The sequence below is a fragment of the Peromyscus leucopus genome, chromosome 9 (genome assembly GCF_004664715.2).
Source record: "Peromyscus leucopus breed LL Stock chromosome 9, UCI_PerLeu_2.1, whole genome shotgun sequence".
NCBI classification, from domain to species: Eukaryota; Metazoa; Chordata; class Mammalia; order Rodentia; family Cricetidae; genus Peromyscus; species Peromyscus leucopus.
Genome location: NC_051070.1, coordinates 65,920,572 through 65,940,766, shown reverse-complemented (window position 1 = coordinate 65,940,766; position 20,195 = coordinate 65,920,572). Strand labels below are relative to the sequence as shown.

At 51.6% G+C, this 20,195-nt stretch overlaps 1 protein-coding gene across 1 annotated transcript; it reads left to right on the top strand.

The window, feature by feature from the left end:
• The first annotated feature begins 528 nt into the window (after window positions 1-528).
• Il17d (interleukin 17D) lies at window positions 529-19,752 on the top strand. Its single transcript, XM_028870413.2, has 3 exons — window positions 529-1,759; window positions 2,138-2,433; window positions 18,642-19,752. Exons 1-3 carry the CDS (start codon window positions 1,745-1,747, stop codon window positions 18,958-18,960), a joined length of 630 nt encoding a protein of 209 aa, XP_028726246.1. The 5' UTR covers window positions 529-1,744; the 3' UTR covers window positions 18,961-19,752.
• Window positions 19,753-20,195: the final 443 nt, after the last annotated feature.

Below are 20,195 nucleotides of genomic sequence, written 5' to 3'. Positions count from 1 at the left end.
CTCAGAGGTCAGAAGAGGCTGTCAATCCCATGGAACTGGAGTTGCAGATGGCTGTGAGCCCCATTTGGGTAGGAACCAAACACAAGTCCTCTGCAAGAGCAGACAGTGCTCTTACCTGGATTAGTCTTTAAAATATTTTTGAAATTACTGTGCGTGTGGAATGATGTGTATGAGGTGGCAGAGGACAGCTTTGTGGAGTGGGTTCTCTCCTTCCGCCTTTATTTGGGTTCCAGGGATAGAACTTGGCACACCAGTGTTGCACAGTAAGCCCATTTACCCACTGAGCCACCTCCCCAGCCCAAGTCTGGACTAATTATTAACACGTGTCTCCTCACAAAACGCTGAGATCTGGGAAGAACTCTTCTTGTTTTCATCTGCACCTGTTTGTAAGCTTTGCTCCACTACTTAATGTTTTCGGTATCTGGGACCTTCCACAAACTGAAAACTGTTAAAGGTGATCTGGAAGAGGTGAGAAATTGTCCAGTGGCCAAACACTGGCCCTGGGCCACTATGGGCATCAAAGGATGCTGCACAGAACGTGGTGAGTTATTTCCATGGAACTCTGGTAATGGCAAGCTCACCCAGGAAATACTCCTACACTGTTTTTCAAACAGAAAATAAGCAGCACTGAGCACTGTCTTTATTCCCGTTTTACTAGAAAGGAGACAATGTTAACAATTTATGTGCTGTCAGAAAGTGTTTCATAAACCCAGATGTGTTTACTAAGAACTGGAAGTTGTTTAAGCTGTAAGGTTTGGAGGGACTTTCGGCAGCAAAGCAGTTGCAAAGCATTTTAGTTTTAAAACATCGAAGGCAAGTGTTTTATTGCACAGCAAAACTGAAATGCGGTTTAACCACTGGTTTACAATCTGGTTAAAACCCAAAGCTGCAAGCCATTTTAAGGAATCAAAAATTATTATTTTGCACACTTTCAAAAAGCTTTCCGCTTGTCTCAACCATTTGTTTTTATTTTCAAAGCATAAGTGCTCAAAAGGAATCGTATTCATTAGCTGGACGCCTGGCAAGCAAGACATATTTGTAGAATGAACAAGTAAGTGAGCAAGCTCTCTTGAGATCTTGAGATACAATATAGTCCTTCATTTGAGCTGATTTCCCTTAATTAATTCACAGAACTTCAGGCTCATTTTACATGTCTGCTCACACAATTAATATCAGGGTTGAGTTCTCCAACACTGTAAAACCAGAGAGATGCCCACTTACAGCCATGTGTCAGGTGGGGGAGGGTATTTATTACTCTGCCTTTAGCTGAGTACGAGGCACGGAGTCATTTTATGAGTATTTAGGGGAAAACAGTTTCCTCTCGCCTCACAGAACATAACTGTTTGTTTTTTTTAATCTCTAATATAATTCTTCGAACTATGAAATCCCAGAAGACGTGGTCCCAAGGAGGAGAGTCCTTCTAGGTTTGAGTTCATTCATTTCCAAGTGGCCCGTCCAGCTCCTGGACCGCTTTAATACCTAGAGAAATCCGCTTCCTCTGAGCCAAAGTCGGCCTCCCGACAGCATCCCCGCCGCCCCACTGGTCGGTGCCGAGACGTCGAGGCCAGTCACCACCTCCTCCTCCTCCTCCTCCTCCAGCCAGGCGGACCGCGCCAGTCCACTTCTGTGGGGGCGACACCCAGCCCGCAGGCCACACGCCCCGCGTGTGCGGCGCCTTTATTTACTTCGCTCCAGAGCCATCAGCCCCCCTCCTGACAAGTCTGGAAAGCATTTCGGTGACGCGATGTTGGGGACACTGGTGAGTGCCCTCGGGGGGTCCCGGCGAGGGCATGGCAGAGGCCGGGCTGGGGCTGAGGGACAGGGGAGGGGACCGGCCGGGAGAGCCGTCTCACGGGCACTCGCAGCCCGCCGCGCAGCAGCCCGGCAGGCACACGCACACGTGCACGCGCGCCCCGCACCCGCCCCCCGCGCAGGCTCCGGCTCTGGGCGGCGGCGGCGGCGGGGGCCGGGGGCGCGCGGGCCGGCGGCGGCCGGGGCCCCGGGGGCCGCGAGGGCGGCGGGCGGGCGGGGACGGCGCTCGGGGGCCGGCCCGCGCGGCGCCCATGCTCGGGTAGGGCCTCACGGTGTGCGGAGCGGCGGGCGGGTCCCGCGACGCTGAGCGCGGCCTGTCCCGCAGGTCTGGATGCTCGCGGTCGGCTTCCTGCTGGCCCTGGCGCCGGGCCGCGCGGCGGGCGCGCTGAGGACCGGGAGGCGCCCGGCGCGGCCGCGGGACTGCGCCGACCGGCCCGAGGAACTCCTGGAGCAGCTGTACGGGCGGCTGGCGGCCGGGGTGCTCAGCGCCTTCCACCACACGCTGCAGCTCGGGCCGCGCGAGCAGGCGCGCAACGCCAGCTGCCCGGCCGGGGGCAGGCCCGCCGACCGCCGCTTCCGGCCGCCCACCAACCTGCGCAGCGTCTCGCCCTGGGCGTACAGGTGAGCGGGCCGGAGGGGCGGGGCGGGGCCTGCAGGACAGGTGGGTGGGGCAGGGTGGAGTCGCTGGGGGCGGGGCCTGGTGGGGATCGGGTGGGACTAGCGGGATGGGGCGGGGCCAGCTGCAGTCCGAGGGGCGGGGTCTGAGGGACAGGTGGGCGGGGCGGATCTGATGGGTGGGGCAGGGTGGAACTCCTGGGATGGAGCCACGGAGGCAGGCCAGGTAGGGCTGGTGTCCGCTGGTCTGGTCGGAAAGGCAGATGAGATAACTAAATTGGGAGCGATTGGTTTCTACAGAGGTCTGTCACGTTCTTTGAAGAAATGCTGTTCCCTCTGGCCAGCTCTTCCTGCACTTGTTATGCAATAAATACCAACTGAGCACCTATTCTTCACCAGATAACATCATGAGGGACCAAGCCAAATGACCCTTTATTAATTCTTAAGGGATTTTGCACAGGAGGCCTGTGAGAGTGTGAGCTGGAGGTGCTGGGCGCTGAGAGCTAGGAGGCACACCCTCTGAGAGGATGTCCGGGGAAAACTGTAATGTGGGGACAGGAACATGAGGTGACAAGCAAAGCTTCCAGTGTGTGGTAGCTTGAAGTTGAGGGAGGGAGAGAACATCTTTTCCAGAGTGAAAGCCATTCAAGAGGCGTGGAGGATAGGCAAGATTCTGAGGATGGCCTAATCCAGGGATTGTGTCGAAAGAAGGGCAGGTCAAAGGGAAGCGTGGCTGGGCAGCGAGAAGCGTGGCCACAGTGGCCTGGGCAGACAGTGGTGACTCTTCCTTGAGCTCCTGTCAGAAAGCAGAGGAGGGAGCCCTCACGCTACCCTGAAGATGAGAAAGGTTTTTATAATAGACGCGAGCCTGTTGAGGGTGGGCTGGACTCTAGGGAAGGACAGTTGTGGCCAGGAGAGAGAAGGAATGTGGCACCTACAGAAAACCACCAGCAAGGCTTTTATATGTGTTTGCCTTGTCGTGCCGGAGATGGAAAAGTGTCCCGCCACTGGGCTGCATCCCATCCCAGGAGCATGGTTTGGTTTTGTTTTGAGACAGGGTTTCTCTATGTAGCCCTGGCTGTCCTGGAGCTCTCTTCATAGACCAGGCTGGTCTCAAACTCACGGAGAGCCTCCTGAATGCTGGAATGACATGTTTCTTGATTACGAAGACTATATGGCCACCCACTCTTATATTCCAGCAAGGATATTATTAGTCAGTCTGCCCTTACTCTAACAAACCCCTGGGCCGACAAGTTGGCTCAGCAGATTAAGGTGCTTGCGGACAAGCCTAAGGACCCGAGTTTGATCCCCAGAACCCACAGAGTAGAAAGAGAGAATAGACCCCAGCAAATGTCCCCTGACCTCCGTATACAAGATTACCACATCATACACGAAATAAGTAAATAAAAACAAATACCTGAGATAATGAACTTAAAAGAAAAAAAGAGTTGGCTCGGTTTTAGAGGTTTCGGTCTGTGATCAGGCAGGCCTATTGCTTTTAGGCTCTAGCCGGGTTCCAGATGGCAGTGGTCCGAGGGCACGTGGCAGAGGAAAACCTCATTACTAGGCAGCAAGAGAGAGAAAAGGGAAGGGATCAGAGTCCCACAGTCCTTCAGGAGCACACTTAAGTGACCTCAAGTCGTCCGGCAGTGCCCCACCTTCAAAGGCTCCACCACCTTCCATGGCGGCACCCTGAGGAGCGGGTTCCAGTGAGGGGCGTGGTGCCCGACAGGCGCGCTGCAGTGGCTGACAGGGAAGGCCTCAGATGGATCAGGAAAGATGCTAATGAAAAGGAAGAGCTGGGTGAGCCAGCGCTTGAGTAGTCGTAGACAGGGAGCAACTAGGGTATGAACGATGTCCTGGGTCACCTGGGGCTGATTTTGTCAGTTCTCTTGAACTGCACACACACACACACACACACACACACACACACACACCAATTACCCCGCCCTTCAGGCTGCCCTAGTGTGAAGTTTAGTTTAGACCCTTCCTTGACTTGGCGGCTCTTCAGGCCAAGTTCACTCGAGGTCCATCCCTTTTCACAGCTCCACCCATGTGGAAGTGGGCCCACGTGGGGGCACCCTCTGTGACACATCCTAGCTCTTCGGGGAAACAGTGCTGGAGTCGAGGCAGGCCTAGAGGCCACTCCAAGCTCAAACACACACTGGCACCACACAGCGAGTCTCAAGTCCTCTGTAGGCATGTCTCCTGTGGCTCCGGCCAAGGCTGCAGGGCATAGTCCTAGTAAGTGCTTGAAGAGGAAGCGTGGAGTCAGGTCTTGTGCCTGTTGAGTCTTACTGCCTTGAGATGACAGGGGCAGGAAAGAGCAAAGCTGGAGGGCAGTGGGAAGTTCTCCACTCTGGCACCCTCCACGGAAAGTCAGGCTATGTTCTTCCTGCTGCAGGCCGACACTAGTGTCTTCCGTGACCGCACCTGAAAGCAGGAAAGGGCAGGGAGGGAACTGGTTGGTGAGCCCCCATACTTGGAGTGACTGGGTCTGGTGGGGGACCTCCCCTCTGCCACTGGCCGGGTCAGGTAGCTTCAGGCCCCTGTACCTCCTCTTCCACGGTATCTAGCACACTGTCCTTGTAGTCATCCCATCCACCCTTGGGGCAGCTTACCCTGAAGGAAGCTAGGCTTTAGGGGACCCTGTGGAGCCATTGTCGCAGGAGTGGACGGTCGTCCCTGGCCCCCTTGCCTTGCCTCTCTGGGTACTCCTCCATTGTCACCACCTCCTGACTAAGGAGGAGGATAGAAAAGTGCAATCCAGGAAGTAGAGCCTCACCGGTGAGAGGGCTGGGAAGGGACTTCTGAGAGCTCTGGTGGCCTGAATGGAAATGCCCCCTAAATCCCGCCAGCTCAGGTGCAGGCGTGGCGCACTCAGCCTTCCTCAGATCTGCAGATGCTGCATCCACAGAGCCGGCCAGTTGCAGATCAAGAGGGTGCGAGAGCGCTTGGGTCTGTGCCGATTATGCATGCAGTCTTTCCCACTGTTACTCCCTAAGCGCAGTGTACAGAGCATCACTGTGGTAGGCACGTAGAGATGGCTGAAGCCTACAGGAGGGGATGCGTAGGTTCTATGCAAATTCGGCATCACTGTATCTATGGGATCTGAGTGTCTGGGGAGCTTGCTTTTCTCCTCCATTCCCAGCGCTCTTCTCTAGGGGTGGAGAACTGAAGTGACCATGCTCCTACAGGCAAAGCAGAATGCTAAGGACGATGGGTAGGAAAACAGAGTTAGAAATACCACAGCCAGGGAGGATCACTGTAGGTGGGATGCAGGTTTTCCAGCAGGCACTGAACCATCAGCAGGCTCCTGTGTCTGGGGAATGACGATCACGGTTTCAGGACAGCTGGGTCTCCAGCTGGAAGGAAATATGCTTGGATCTCACTCCTATGTGACAACAAATTCCAGATGATTCAAAAATTTAAGTGTAAAAAAATAAGGCCACAAAGAGGAAGAAAAACACGAGCAATTTTATTTATAATCTTGGTGTGGAGGAGGCTTGTTTAGCAGCTCACAGCCCCAGACATCATAAAAGATGAGATTAAGAAATTCAGTTATATAATTACATGCTGCGTCGTCTTGGCAAAACAGGCTGGAGTGCAGGGCAAGCCAGGGGGAGAAACATTGGCAACCCGTGTCACAAAGGGCTCCTTTCCCAAAGAGCTGCCGCAAACCATCAAGGGAAGATGGGCCGAGGTCAGAGCATGTGCAGGGAAGGGAAACCGCACGATCCAGCTCTCCCTACGTGAAGAGCCGCATACTGCAGTCAAGGGAGCAAAACACATGTAGAAACCAGAGTGAGAAACTTGGTTTTTGCAACCGTCCTCGGGCTGCCTTGATAAAGACGGAGGAAGGCGGAAGCCGATCTGGTGCAGTGGGGGCATTTGGATTGCGATGACTGGGAAAGGAGGAAATGGGGATTGTAATGATCAAAAATATGTCGTCAGAGGGGGTCTGGCTGCTGCTACCCATGCTGACTTCAAGCCCTGGGCTCAAGTGACCTCCTGCCTCCAGCTCATCAGTGGTTGCAGGTGCACACCTGTGCCTGGCTCAGTATCAAACTTTATATACACTTGACCCAATGATTCAACTTATCAGTATTTCTCCTGCAGACCCACGTATCCACATACCAAATGACTGTTGAGGAAGGATATTAGTCGTTGCTGTAGCAACAAGGGTTGGAAGGCATCACAGTGTCCACCAATAGTGAGTTGCATAGAGCAGAGCTATGAAGAGGGAGGTAGTGGTTAGATCACATAAGTAGATCCATGGGCATTCCTTAAGGGAAAAGGTACAAGTAGCATGCAGTCACCTTTGTGTGGAAAGAGATATTGACATAATCCATACATAATGAGACTTTTTCCTTCTTTCTTTGAGCCAGGGTCTCAGTATGCAGCCCCAGCTGGCCTGGAACTCATAAAGTGCTGGAACTAAAGGTTCTCATGACCACACCTAGCTACATTTTTTTTTTTAAAGAGATGGGCCTCACTATACTGTTTAGGCTGGTCTCGAATTTTTGAGCTCAAGTGATCCTCCTGCCTCAGCTTTCTGAGTATCTGGGACGACAGACCTGTGCTATTGTGCCTGCTGAAGATGTTTTCTTTGTTAAATGGAAAGAAGGGAAGTCTCCCAACCATGAGGAAAAGGCAGAAGCTGCAGACAGCTTCTGAGACACATGCAGAGCCTGGGGGGGGGGGCTGGCTTATTTGCTCGTAAAGTCCGGGGGCTCACGGAAGGAGTGCTGTGGGCATTGAGGTAGGGTTTTCAGAGCCTGTGACTCCATGGCTGGGCTGAGCTCTGAAGACGGCACAGCTTGGACATTAAGAGATTGTTGCTAGGTGACAAACCCAAAACATTAGACCCGGGATACTGGACACCACTGACTTCATCGTCAGGATCCAGTGTGTCATTAGGAAAGCAGCATTCGTCTCCCAGAACATAAAAATATTTTCTCACTTACCTTGTGCCGTTATATGTTTGGTTTTCCTTTGCTTAAAAAACAAAATGCCAAAAATAAATCAACTTGATTGCTCAGGAAGATGTTTAAACAGCAGATCAATATATTCAGAAATCTCCTGCTGCGACACTGGGGTTTATTACAGTTTAAAGACACACCAGCTTGTCTGATGGCACCCCAAAGATAAACACCTGCCAGTGCTCTAAGCAATTTTAGCTGGTTTATTTTTCTAGTAGTAGGCTAAAAAAAAATATATATATTTTCTCTAGGATATGAATAATGCAAAACAGTTTATTTTTAGGCTTTATTTGTTTTTTGTTTTTTTGGGCTTTTTGTATAACTTTTCCCCGGAGAGTCTGAGAGCCAACACCCAAATTTATTTCACAGCAAAGATTTGTTGGCTCTTGTGACGAACAGCAAGTAAGTGTGCCCCGGGCCTGTGGGTCGGTGCTGAGGTGGCCCTTTAATCCCTTCCTAATGTTCCGTCGCCTGTGCGCTTTTCCGACAACCTCCCGAGGCGAGTCCATATGTCCTTGGTTTTCCCTTTTTCCAGAGGTCTCCACAGGAAGAAATCTCACTTACTTCAGCCAGCACCTGTGCTGTGAGGACTCTCCATAGCCCACCCTGTCCTGGTACCCTCGCTGCCCCATGCCCGCCTGCTGGGATGGCCTTGCCACTCTTCAAACATCCTGGTGGAACAGGACTGAGAGCAAAGGCTGGGGACGAGAAGTAACTTTAAAACACACAGGGCCAGGCAGGGACGGCGCACACCTTTAGTCCTAGTTCTCAGGAGGCAGAGGCAGGTGCATCTCTGAGTTCAAGACCAGCCTAATCTACAGATTGAGTTCCAGGTCAGGGCTACATAGAGAAACCCTGTCTCAAAACAACAAAAACAAAAACAAAAACAAAACAAAACAAAACAAAAAAAACAGAAAAAAAAAAACCCAGCCCCACAGGCCACCAGGATGTTTGATTAAGGGACCACCTCAGCATCTACCCACAGGTGTGTGGCATAGTCTCAGTGTATGGAGAAGCTTCTACTCTCTAAATGTACCAATGCAGCTCATGTGGTCTCCAGTTATTATACTAGTGAGCAGACAAGGCTACCCCTGCCCAGTGATGGCCTGGGCATTCAGAGTGATCTTAGGCTCTGACCATCTGTGGCCTGCTCTCTGTGGGTGCTGCGCCAGATTAATAGAAAGGATGGCTCATCTAAGCAAACTTTTGCCCTCTGAGATGTCCATTAGTTATTCCATCTTCCCCAAGTGGCAGCCTAAGGTCATATTTACATCATCAATATTAACAAGAGCTTTACAGAGCCCACACAGGAACAGGGGGGGCCACTGGCCCTGAGTGCTGCTCTGAGCACAGGTACCATTCACATCAAGTTCTGCCCGGCAAGTCTTTAAAAAAAAAAAATCAAACGCAGAGGCAGCAAGGTGGTGTGGCACACACCTGCCATCCCCAGCACTCAGGAGGCTGAGGCAGGAGGCTCTTGGTTTTGAGGCTCATGGCATTACCCTGTCTCAAACATCAAAGAAATGAACATTAGAGAAAGGTAAAGAAATCAAGAATAGCGTTGCCTTCCCCTCCCTTATACTTGACTTCCTTTTCAGTGACTTCAGTTACCCAAAGTAAATTGAAAATACTAAGTGAAAAATTCCAGAAACTGGTAAGTTTTAAAATGCAGACAATCTCGGTAGTGTCATGAAACCTTGTCCTCGCTGAGACATGAACTACCCTGTTGCTCAGTGTATGCACACTGTGTACGCTCCTCTCAGCAGCCACTCACTCGCCATCTTAATTATCATAGCGTATCATAGCGACGTGCGGGTGGCCTGGCAGAGTCACCCAATGACATGTCATGACACCTTGCTCACTCCCTGTCATGTAGACCGTGGGTCATCTCATGAGAAGGGTGGTATTGTGCAATGAGGTTTTGAGACTCACATAACTCTTATCATAGTATTAACTAGAGTAGCAAACTTATCCTTTTTGTTCATTTGCTTTGTTGTTGTTGTTTGTTTGTTTTTCGAGACAGGGTTTCTCTGTGTAGCCTTGGCTGTCCTAGAACTCACTAAGTAGACCAGGCTAGCCTTGGACTTGCATAGACCCACCTACCTCTGCCTCCTGAGTGCTGGAATTAAAGGTGTGTGCCACCACCACCCAGCCGAGTACCAAATTTATAAATTAAACTTCAATTTATAAGCAATATGCTATCTGAAATTTCAGACATGGAGAGGCACAATTTCTAGGAAGGTATCTACTGGATAAGGATTAGGGGAGAGTCTACAGTTTAATGTTAGAGGAATCCATGCCCACAGCAGTTATCCTTTAAAAACATTCCTATTTGCCTTTTAAAAACACACCCTCCCACCTCTATGCACTTTCAAATTTGTGCCAAGGCCCCAGTACAAAGAGTCTCAGGCGCAGGGACCCATCCTTCCTTGCAGAGGTGACTCTGGCCAACAGGGGGCAGCACAGGGCAAGCAGCCTGCCTGATGGTGACCCAGGGACTCTCCATCTCTTTGGAATTTGGGGTGGCGGTCTTTTCCTAATTAAGTTTTTCCTTAGGAAGTTCGCTCTTTCCTGTGTCTTCCTCATACCTGTGGGTTACTCCAGATGACCTAACAGCAACTTCACAAACTCAGGATTGTTTTGTCTAATGTACTTACTGGATGAGACGCAGTAGCACAGGCACTATGTATGACCTTCCCACACCACCTTATCAGGAGAATGTTCTGTTAAGAAAAAAGGGGGTGGCTTGGGGAAAGGGTCGCCCAAGCAGAAAGAATGCTGTGGGTCTGGCTGGGAGTCTCCACAATATTGTCCATCCCTACTGGTCACTGTAGAAAAGGAGGCACACATTTTTGTTCTTCCCAAGCAGTTTAACTAAGAGATGTTGGTATTTTCCATATATATACATACACAATACATAGACAAGTAACCTTGACTTTGCTCAAGTACAAAGCTGACTTCCCCCCCAGTGGGCTTCTCAGAATACAGCCAGATATCACCTGTCAAGGAATAAAAATAAAATCATTGTCATGGAGCATTGTTCCCGGATTACCATCAGCTTTGATGGTTGGTTGCTCCCCAGGGCTGGGGCTTTACTTTAGCATGCAGAGTGCTGCCAGGGAGGATGACAATATTTCACTCTCTTTCAACGCTCTTCACCTGAATAAAATGTGGGGGCCCGTGCCAACAGAAGGATTTGGGCAAATACAGGCAGTCCCACACAGGCCACGAAGTGACATTCCTTCTGATCTCTGTCCTCCACAGACAGCACATTGAGAAGGTGATAGAGAGGGGACACGTCTCCCCAAATCACTAAGTTGTCAAGGAGAGAATACCAGGGACTCTCAGAGTTGAAGAGGCCAGGCTAGTGTATGTGAACTGCCCCTCCATGGTGACAGCTGGCTGCCTGGACCAGGTGGGCTCCTCCCTCGCACACCCAGCCGCCTCCCCCATTGTTCCAAGGTCGGGCACATCAAAGATGGCTCTGGACCCGCATTCTACAGCTTCCCCTGGAGAGCCGAGCAGTCCTGTGGGCATGAGTGAGTTTTTCCTTTGAAGAGATGCTGCCCAGCTGCTCCGAGCGTCACATTTGCCATGACAAAAGAATGAAAGCCTTCGAGAAATCTGGGCCGTCAGTCTCATCCATTGCCTTCTTGTGCTGTGACCCACCGCCACCACCATGATCTTCCAAATTCTTTCCTAGTGCTCTGTCCTCGAGCTTGGCCACGTGAATAGGTTTTATGCAGAATAAATGGATCCCCGGGTTGGACCATCCCTACGTGCAGGTGTGGGACTGGATGCTAAGTATCCACAGAGCATGCTGCAGTTCCCCCACGCATGTGAGAGGGAAGGTGGCCAGGCGCCAGCACCTCCATTTCCCCGAATGGGAGAGGGAAAGCGGGCAGGTGAGCCTTCCCCCTGCCAGGAGCCCTGAGTCTGCTCACTGGCAGAAGAGCCACATTTGCCCTGGAGCTGCCTCCGGCTCGGCCTCGGCTTGGCCAAGTTCAGAGCAGGGCGGACCTCTAACTGTCCTTGACCAGGTGAAGCCCATGGGGATCTCTGTCCTGGTCAGGACTGCTGCAATCGCTGCCGGACTTTCCATGTGCTCTTTCATGAGAAATGCACAGTGCTTTCTCCCAGGGGCCAGAGAAGGGTTTTTCAGGGCTTCTTGGCAACGGACGCTGCAGCCCTTTGGCTCCCGGGAGCCTTAGCAAATGGAAGGAGGGTGGAGCTGATGGACCTGCTGGCCGCAGCTTCCCCCTAGAGGGAAGCTGTTTGTAGCCTCCAGTGTCCCCAGTTACCCCCTGCTTACCCCACGGAGCCCACTGTCCCAGGCCCTGGAGTCCTGGACAGTAGTTTATATACAGGGAGATTTTCCCCCTAGTGTGGTGACTCCTGCCCACTCCAGCTGCAGGGAGGGCCAGCTCCAAAGGGAAGGGGAAGATTAGAAGGTTACAAATTCCCCTTTTTTTAAACCCCCAATGCTGGGATTGGAGCCTAAAGCTTCTCTCCTATGAGGTCGTCACTGTGTCATGGTGAGGCACCCAGACCTCAAGCCCTCATCGACTCATTATTCCTTCTTTTTTCTTTTTCTTTTTTTAAAAATATGCATTGGTGTTTGACCTGCATGTCCTTGTGAGGGAGTCGGATCCACTGGAAGTTGAGTTACAGACAGTTGTGAGCTACCATGTGGGTGCTGAGAATTGAACCCGGGTCCTCTGGAAGAGCAGCCAATGCTCTTAACCACGGAGCCATCTCTCCAGCCCACTTCTTTTTGTTTTAAGGCAGAGTCTTGTTACATAGCCCAGGCTGCCCTCAGAATTGTGGCAATCCTCCTGCCTCAGCCTCCCAAATGCTAGGATTACAAGTGTGTGTCATCAGGTCTGGCTTCGTTACTTTTCTTAAATGTGGAGACCAAACAGCCTGAAGAGGGCTATTGTGAGAATTATATGGGAAGCTCTTTAAAAAATAGCAACATCTTGGCCCCATTCCAGAGCAATTAATTCAGAATCTCTAGGGGTGAGGAAAGAGCATTACTATTTTTAAAAATCTCACTTATGTACCTCCAGAGAAGCACAACTAAGTCCCATGGCCATTCCATGGGAGTGCCAACTCTTGGGTTATGACGACCTTCTGTGTGAACTACTGTTAGCACGGAGGGTAGTCTGGGGCTGGGCTGGTCATGCAGAAAAGGCACTGGGAAAAGGTGTCATCCAGTGGTTGGCTGCCAGCTGCTGTCACTGTGTCCGAGGTAACAATGGCTAGCCATCCAGTGCGGATGTGGCCAGACACTGCTGCTCAGTGCGGCCGCATTTCTGTGGGCTCATCTTCAAGATGCCCGGCGTAAGTGAGCAGAGCAGATCGCTGGGCTTCGGGTGAGCCTAGAGCCGCATGCTCAGAAGGTGGACACACGTGTCGGGCTTTCTTGGACCACCAGCCCCCAAATATTAGTTACGAATGCCCGGCTTTATCTTAGGCTTGCCCCACTAGCTCTTATAACTTAAATTAACCTGTTTCTCTTCATCTAGGTTTGGCCTCGGGACTTTGTATCTTTCTTTCTTTCTCTATGTCCTACTCCGTGTCTGGCTGGCTGGCAGCTGCCTGGTTGGCTGGCCCCAGGCGTCTCCGTCCCTCCCTGCCTCGGTCCCTGTTCTTTCCTTCTCTCCTGTCCTGAGCCTAGATTCCTCCTCCTGCTCATTCTCTCTGTCTGCCAGCCCCGCATATCCCTGTACTAGCTAGTTTAGTGGCCCTGCAGCCTTTTATTAGACTAATCAGGTGCCTAAGGCAGGCAAAGCAACACACCTTTCCATCGGTAAACAAATGCAACATAAGCAAATGTGACACGCCTTTACATAGTTAAAGTAATATTCCACAACAGACAAGACGACTGGAAATTATAATTCTGCTCTTCTAAGATATGTTAATTTTTATTAGCATAATAATTATGCAGACTCATGAGGCACCATGTAAGGTTTCAGTACATGAGTGCATTATATAATGAACAAGTCAGGGTGATTGGCACCTCTCTCAGGAAACAGGGTCCTATACTTGGTGTAGCCCAGGCTGGCCCTGCAACTTACAGTCCTCCCGCCTCAGCCTTCCGAGTGCCACATTGACATGTGTCTCATACACCACGCTCTGCCAGGACCTTCATTTTAAACCAGAGCCACACTTGGTTCTGATGACAGGGTCTTCTCAGAGGAGTCTCAGCTTTTCCTGAGGGAAGCTGCTTAGCCCTAGAGGTCCCTGGGGATTAGCCACCATCTTGGTCTTCTCATTGTCTTTTAATCACTTCCAGTCTGGTGAAGCGTCCACCCCCTTCTTCTCCCTGGAATGTGTCCTGACAGTTCCTGGGCCTTTCCTTCCCTGTGAGTTATAGGATCCGTCTGCCAAGTTCTAAGCTGGGATTTTGGTTAGAGATGTGCTGATGTTATAGACTAAAAGAATTACACTTGCTTGAGGGAATTTTTCAAGACCTTTCCAAAACTCAAGCCTGGTCTAAAGGCCTCAGGAAGCTGGCGAAGTGGCCTTCCTGTCAAACCTTATTCAGCTGGTAGCAGTAATGATCTGCTCTGGGTCACTGGTCAGACACTAGACTGGACCAACGTTTTCTTCCCAGGACCCATAGATATAGACAGTTCCCTGCCTTTTCTAGAAAGGCTGCTGGGCTGAACTCCCTGGCCCTCAGTGCTGCTGCCTCAGGCTGCTGAGGCCATTTTCTCCCTGGACTTCTGGTCAGGACCCCTTAGCTTGGTGCCTGGGGTTGGGCGTGTTTGGGTTGCCCTGGGGAGAATCCATCATCCTTGGGCTCTGCTGCTTTGAAATGGAAATATGTTTTGAAAAGTGGCAAACCGTGCTGGTGGCGGCCCAGCTGTAGATGCACACATCAGGTGGCAGATTCCTGCAGAGAATGCGTTCATTGTTCCCTGAGCTCCGCCTCCGGAACCGCTTAGAATTGTTTCCTACGTGTCCAGGCCCCAGGGCAGGGCTCTTTTTCTGTCTCTGCTGTCACTTACATGCCTCCGAGAGCTCAGCTTCCATCGCCTCTAATCATCCCTGGAGGACTTGTCCTTTGTTCTTGGATTAAGCCCCACCAGCTGCCACTCACCCTAGCCAAACTTCCACCCGGGGCCAGGGCCGCTCCTGAGATCCGTCAGGGGGGAAACTTGATGAGTTTCAGGCAGGTCCCACGCCAAGTTTGCACAGAGCGGCGGCGTTCAGCAGAGACAGCGGGGGACTGGCCAGGGAGGCCAGGCAGGGTTTCGGCTGGGCTACATTTCCATGTTTGGAAGAGAAAGGGTCCCTAGGGAGGCCTCGCTCTTCCTTTCCCATGGAGCTGGTGATTTCTACAGATTAGGCAAGAAGCTGGGCATCCACAAACTCAGGAGCTACTTGCCTTTCTGCGGTGCTGGTCACTCTGAGTGAGTGCCACTGCCACGGACGGCACATCTGGTCTCCGTGTTGAGCACGGGAACAATCCAAGGCTCCAAGACACTCTTTTGAAAGACCCCCGTTCATTCTTTCATTCTACCCCAGGTGGCAGGTAGAGGTGGGGCATATGGGTGCCTTGTCACCAACCTTAGTCCACAGGGTTCAAAGTGACGTGGAAACGTTTGGCCTGGGGCCCGCTGGAGTGCTGGCGTGGATATTTTTAGTGGAGAGAGGCTTCAGCCATCAGGCACCCAAGCAGGAACGCTTTTGATAGTAAAACAGCACTGGTGGGTGGTGCTGGTTCCGGTGGAAAAGTCACGGGCCACGGCCACGACTGCCAGAGTTACAAAGAGCTTTATTAGGAAGAAGCCAGGCCTGGACAGGAAGGAAGATGGCGGGAGCAGAGAGAAACCAGGGAGAGAGCAGAGAGAGAGAGCATGGGAGTCCGCGTCTGGCTTTTTAAGGAGGGTATGGCAGGGTACATAGTCACCAATGCCCCTTGATGACGTAAGACGCCAGACCCCAAGCTTCGCATGTACCAGGGGAGAGCAGGAACCTAACGACTTTCACCAACAAAACTAACCCAAGTGGCACCTGAGTGCCAGCTGTTCCTGGAGGACACCCAGGATGCTGGTGTGTTGGTGGAGTTCAGAGGTGGGCCTTGGGAAGTGAGTAGGCCATGGCACCTCTATGCTGGCAAGAATGGCTTTATAATGAGAGAGATTTGAGCTGGGAAGACCGGTCTGTCTTGCCGTTTGATACGCACCACCATGCGAGATGCTTCGAGAAGGCCTTGTTCTTGAGCTTCCCAGACTCCAGAATCAACTGAGCTAAATGCTAGATAAATCTCTGTTTTGGAGAGTGGCTGAAACCAGGTCATTCTATGTAGTCCACTCTGGCCTTGAACTCATGATCTTCCTGCCTCAATGTCCCCAGTGCTGGGAAGTACCACCATACCCAAGTAAATGTCTAGCCTTTATAAATTACCCAGTGTCGAGGATTATGTTGTAGTTGCAGCAGGTAGACTGAAACATCGTCTATGTCTGTATGTCTGATGAGCTGGCCCGTCCCCACTGACGCCTTTGAGCAGCCCCATCTCCAGGCTGTACCTTCCTCAGCCTGCAGACCCAGTCTATCCTCAGACTTCAGGGTCCCCTGCTGCTGCCAATCTCCTCCACACACTTCCGTGAACTGTCACATTTAATACAAACCAAATCGCAAAATGCAGTCCCCATCCTGGACCAAGATCTCCCCCTTTGTCCCAGGCAGGCTTCTACTATGAAGTTGGGGTGTCGTTCTAAAGCATCACTGGGTCACACTTCACTCTGTCAGGGTCTGATCCAAATCCTTGACTGCGGCATCTCTCTCCACTCTGTGGCCTCTCACCTGTACTTTCCTCCTGTGACACACTCCCCAGTTCTGACTTGGACCCTCTTGCTCTGGTGCGTGTTCCTGTGGGTTGTGCTCATTCCCAGTGCGTGTCTTTGGTGTGCAGAGGTGTTCTGTCTGAATCCCAACTGCCTGACACAGGACTCAGATAGGAGTTCGTTAAATGTTGAAAATAACTGGAGACATTATGCATCTAGCTATTTACGACTTCCTTTCCCTTCAAAAATGTTCAGTGAAAGGGAATGTCAGGACAGTGGGAGATGGGTCCACTCTGCTCCCAAAGCCCTGGGGGCAGAACTGAGCAAACAGTGACAACAGACTTTTGATGTGCATTGGTGTTCTGCCTGTGGGTATGGCTGTGTGAGGGTGTCAGATCTTGGAGTTGCAGACAGTTGTGAGCTGCCATGTGGGTATTAGGAATTGAACCCAGGTCCTCTGGAAGAGCATCCAGGGCTCTTAACCACTGAGCCATCTCTCCAGCCCTGAAACAAACTTTAAAAGCAGATTTTTCACCTGCTTTGTGTTGGTGGGAAGCAGAAATGGGCAAAATCAGTGTCGGATTGTTTTAGAGGTGTCTGCATTGATCCCTCCACCCAAGTTAGGAGCTTTCCCCCAGGCCACGCCTCTAGTCCCTGGAACAGTGTGAGAAGGGAGTTAAAAGGTTCCATGCCTGGAGGCCTTCCTAGACCCCACTCCTCAGCCAGCACCATCTTTTCCAGCACCTTCTCTCTGCAGACCAGGTCCCTCCTGGCATGGGTGCTCTGAATGTACTTTCAAAGGGAGGTATTTTTGTTGGCAGGTGTCCTCATTAGTATTAAGGATGAAGGAGAAAGCATTGCCTTGGATTCGCACCATACTCTGCAGAGATGGTGTGCCCATCTCCCAACCCCCGGGGAACAGAAAGATCTCCAAGTCCATCCCTCTCCCTCTCTCCATCTCTCATCTGTTTTCTTCACTAGATTCAGGCTACTGTTCAGTGCTTCCCATGCTGGCACACAGTAGGTCTTCAGATGTGTCCACTGCTGGACAGGTTAGCAAGGTCAAGGCTCATAGATGATCAATTTGAGTGTCTCTAAAAAAAGCAGACCCATAAGGGATTGCCAGTGTTCTAGATGCACAGATAGATGGACATGATGTAGGCACACAGAAGTCTCATGAGCAATTGGGGTAATGCTTCCTTCAGCAAGGGAACATTCAAGAAGGGTTCTGGGTTCCTGCCCGTAGCCCTCTGGGTTTCTGCAGGTGTGTAGGTGGCCGCTGTGAGAGCAGTCTCTGTCCTGGGGTTGCTTTGTCTCCAAGTGAGTCAGTCACCTGTTGTAGCTGACCTATAGCCTCCCCTAGGATTTGGCCACAGGCTGTCCTAGAGGGCTTTACCTTTGGCATCTGAATTGAAACTTGGAAGACTTGGAGGTAAATCAACGTGATGGAATTCAAGATTATTTTCACTTTTCAAGTATCCCTGACCAGCTAGCCCTCCTGCCGCCCCGCTGTCCCTGCTGCTGCTTTAGCCCCTTAGAGAAGGCACACATGGCCCTCTGCACAGGCGTGGCTATCTGTAGGAATTGCTCTCAGCCTTCCTCCCCAAAGCTGCAGAGCTTGGCAGGCCTGGGCTTGGAATCACAAAGATGGCCCCTCAGGGTTGACAGGACAGCCCAGGAGGATAGTCCTCTGTCCTGGTACAGTGGCCACCTGCGTGTGGTGCCAGTGACCTTGACGAAGGGTAGGGTTTTTTTTGTTTTGTTTTGTTGTTGTTGTTGAAAATAATTTATTTTTATATAATTAATGGTTTGGGGGTTTTTGGGAGAGTTGTTTTTTTGCTTTTTTGAGACAGCATTTCTTTGTGTGGTTGGCCTGGAACTCACTCTGTAGACCAGGCTGGCCTCACAGAGATCTTCCTGTACCTCAAGGCATGTACCACCACCACCACCACCACCCAGCTGCATGTTTTACCTGCGAATATATCTGGATGAGGGTGTCAAGGTGTCAGGTCCCCTGAAACTGGAGTTGCAGACAATTGTAAGGCACCACGTGGGTGCTGGGAATTGAACCCAGGTCCTCTGGAAGACCAGTCAGTGCTCTTCTTAACTGCTGAGCTATCTCTCCAGCCCCAACACAGGGTAGTTTTATAGGCACTCAAGGATAGTGGCCCATGCTGCATCCAGCATCCCAAGTATGATAGAGGTCAAATGCCACGGTAGAGGTAGAGCAATCTTCCAGGTCGGGGCTCACCACATAGTGGTGTAACTGTCAGTTCCAGGTAGGCCCTGCCAGGGTGCTAACTGCGCATGTATCCGTGCGCCCAGCCTCGCTCAGGCCTTCCTCATTTGGCCTAGCTTGCCATGTAGCCCAAGCTGGCCTTGAACTGGCGGTGATGCTCCTGCCGCAGCCCTCACTCACTCGCTCTGTTGGCAGGATTTCCTACGACCCAGCTCGCTTCCCGAGGTACCTGCCTGAGGCCTACTGCCTGTGCCGTGGCTGCCTGACCGGGCTCTTCGGTGAGGAGGACTTCCGCTTCCGCAGCGCACCCGTCTACTCCCCGGCCGTAGTGCTGCGCCGCACCGCGGCCTGCGCGGGAGGCCGCTCAGTGTACGCTGAACACTACGTCACCATCCCGGTGGGCTGCACCTGCGTGCCCGAGCCCGACAAGGCCTCGGACAACGCCAACTCCAGCATGGACAAGCCAGGAGCCAAGCTGCTGCTCGGGCCCAGCGACAGGCCAGCAGGGCGCTGATGCCAGGGACTGGCCGCTGCCGCCACCCAGCTTCCTTTGTGCATCTGTTCCCCCAACCCAAGCCCTGCCCCACCCCCGCCGCTGCCCACTTTTTCCGAAGGGACAGCTACATAAGCTTTAAATATATTTGTATTTTTCAAAGTAGACACTACATACCTAAGGCTATTTTGAATAGAGGCAGAAACTATTTTCATATTAGTAATTTAGAGCAAGCATGTTATTTTTAAAACTTCCTTGACATACAAGCAAATTGCAAACATCCGTTTTCCTCTAATAGGATTCTTGAGCGCATAATTGTGGTGCTCAGATGAACTTCTTTAGCTGACACTGCCCTCTCCCTGAGGCTGACTGTTGCCAAAGCTCACCGAGGTGAAATGGATGCTCCGAATCTGTGCCCCGAGGCCTCTCAGGTCCACGGAGAGAGGGATGTGAGGGGCCTCCGGGTTCTGGGAACCAAACTCTCTTTTGTTCTTTAGCATATGGATGGTCTCAACTTTATGACAACTTAATTTTTTTTTTTTTGGTGTTTTTCTTCCACTTTTAAAAGCCACTGGCCTCAATTTATGGCAGGAGGTGGAATGTGGCATCTTAGCCAGTTCTCAGGGAGCTCCAAGTACACATGGGCTTAGTTTTATGAGCTTTTGGATCAGCCAAGCCTGCGGAGGGAGAAGGAGGGCCGGGTCTCCAGAGTGCAGAGGCCTCCTCTGGGTATTACGTCTGAGTGTGAAGTCTGCTCCTGAGCACATTTGTAAAGGGTCTTTTTCAGTCACTAAAATGATGGTAGCTGAAGGATCTGCTGGCTGTGTGCGTTTCATTTCTTTCCAGATTTTGCTTAGGTGAACTTGTTTAGAATGTTGGGAGGAAGCCCAGGTCCTCGAATATTCTAAATAGGATCTCCACCAGTGAGCCACACCCCCTCTTGACTCACTTTGAGAAGAAAATAGGCTTCAAGGAGGTCCTTCAGTCACTGGGGATGTGCCCAGTGGGACCCATCTCCCGCACTTACCCCACACCTGCTTTGCCTGTGACATGCTCCTTGGTGTCACCATCTGGCAGACCAACCAAGGACCCAAAACAGTGAGTCCCATTGACCTTAAGTTGGAACCTTCAGAACTGTGGGCCCAAGGACACCTTTTCCCTACTAATGATCTCAGCATTGTGCTACAGCAATAGGAAGCTGACACAGGGTCTCTCCAGCACATGCTCAGTCCCTGTCACCCAGCTCCAGGGCACCA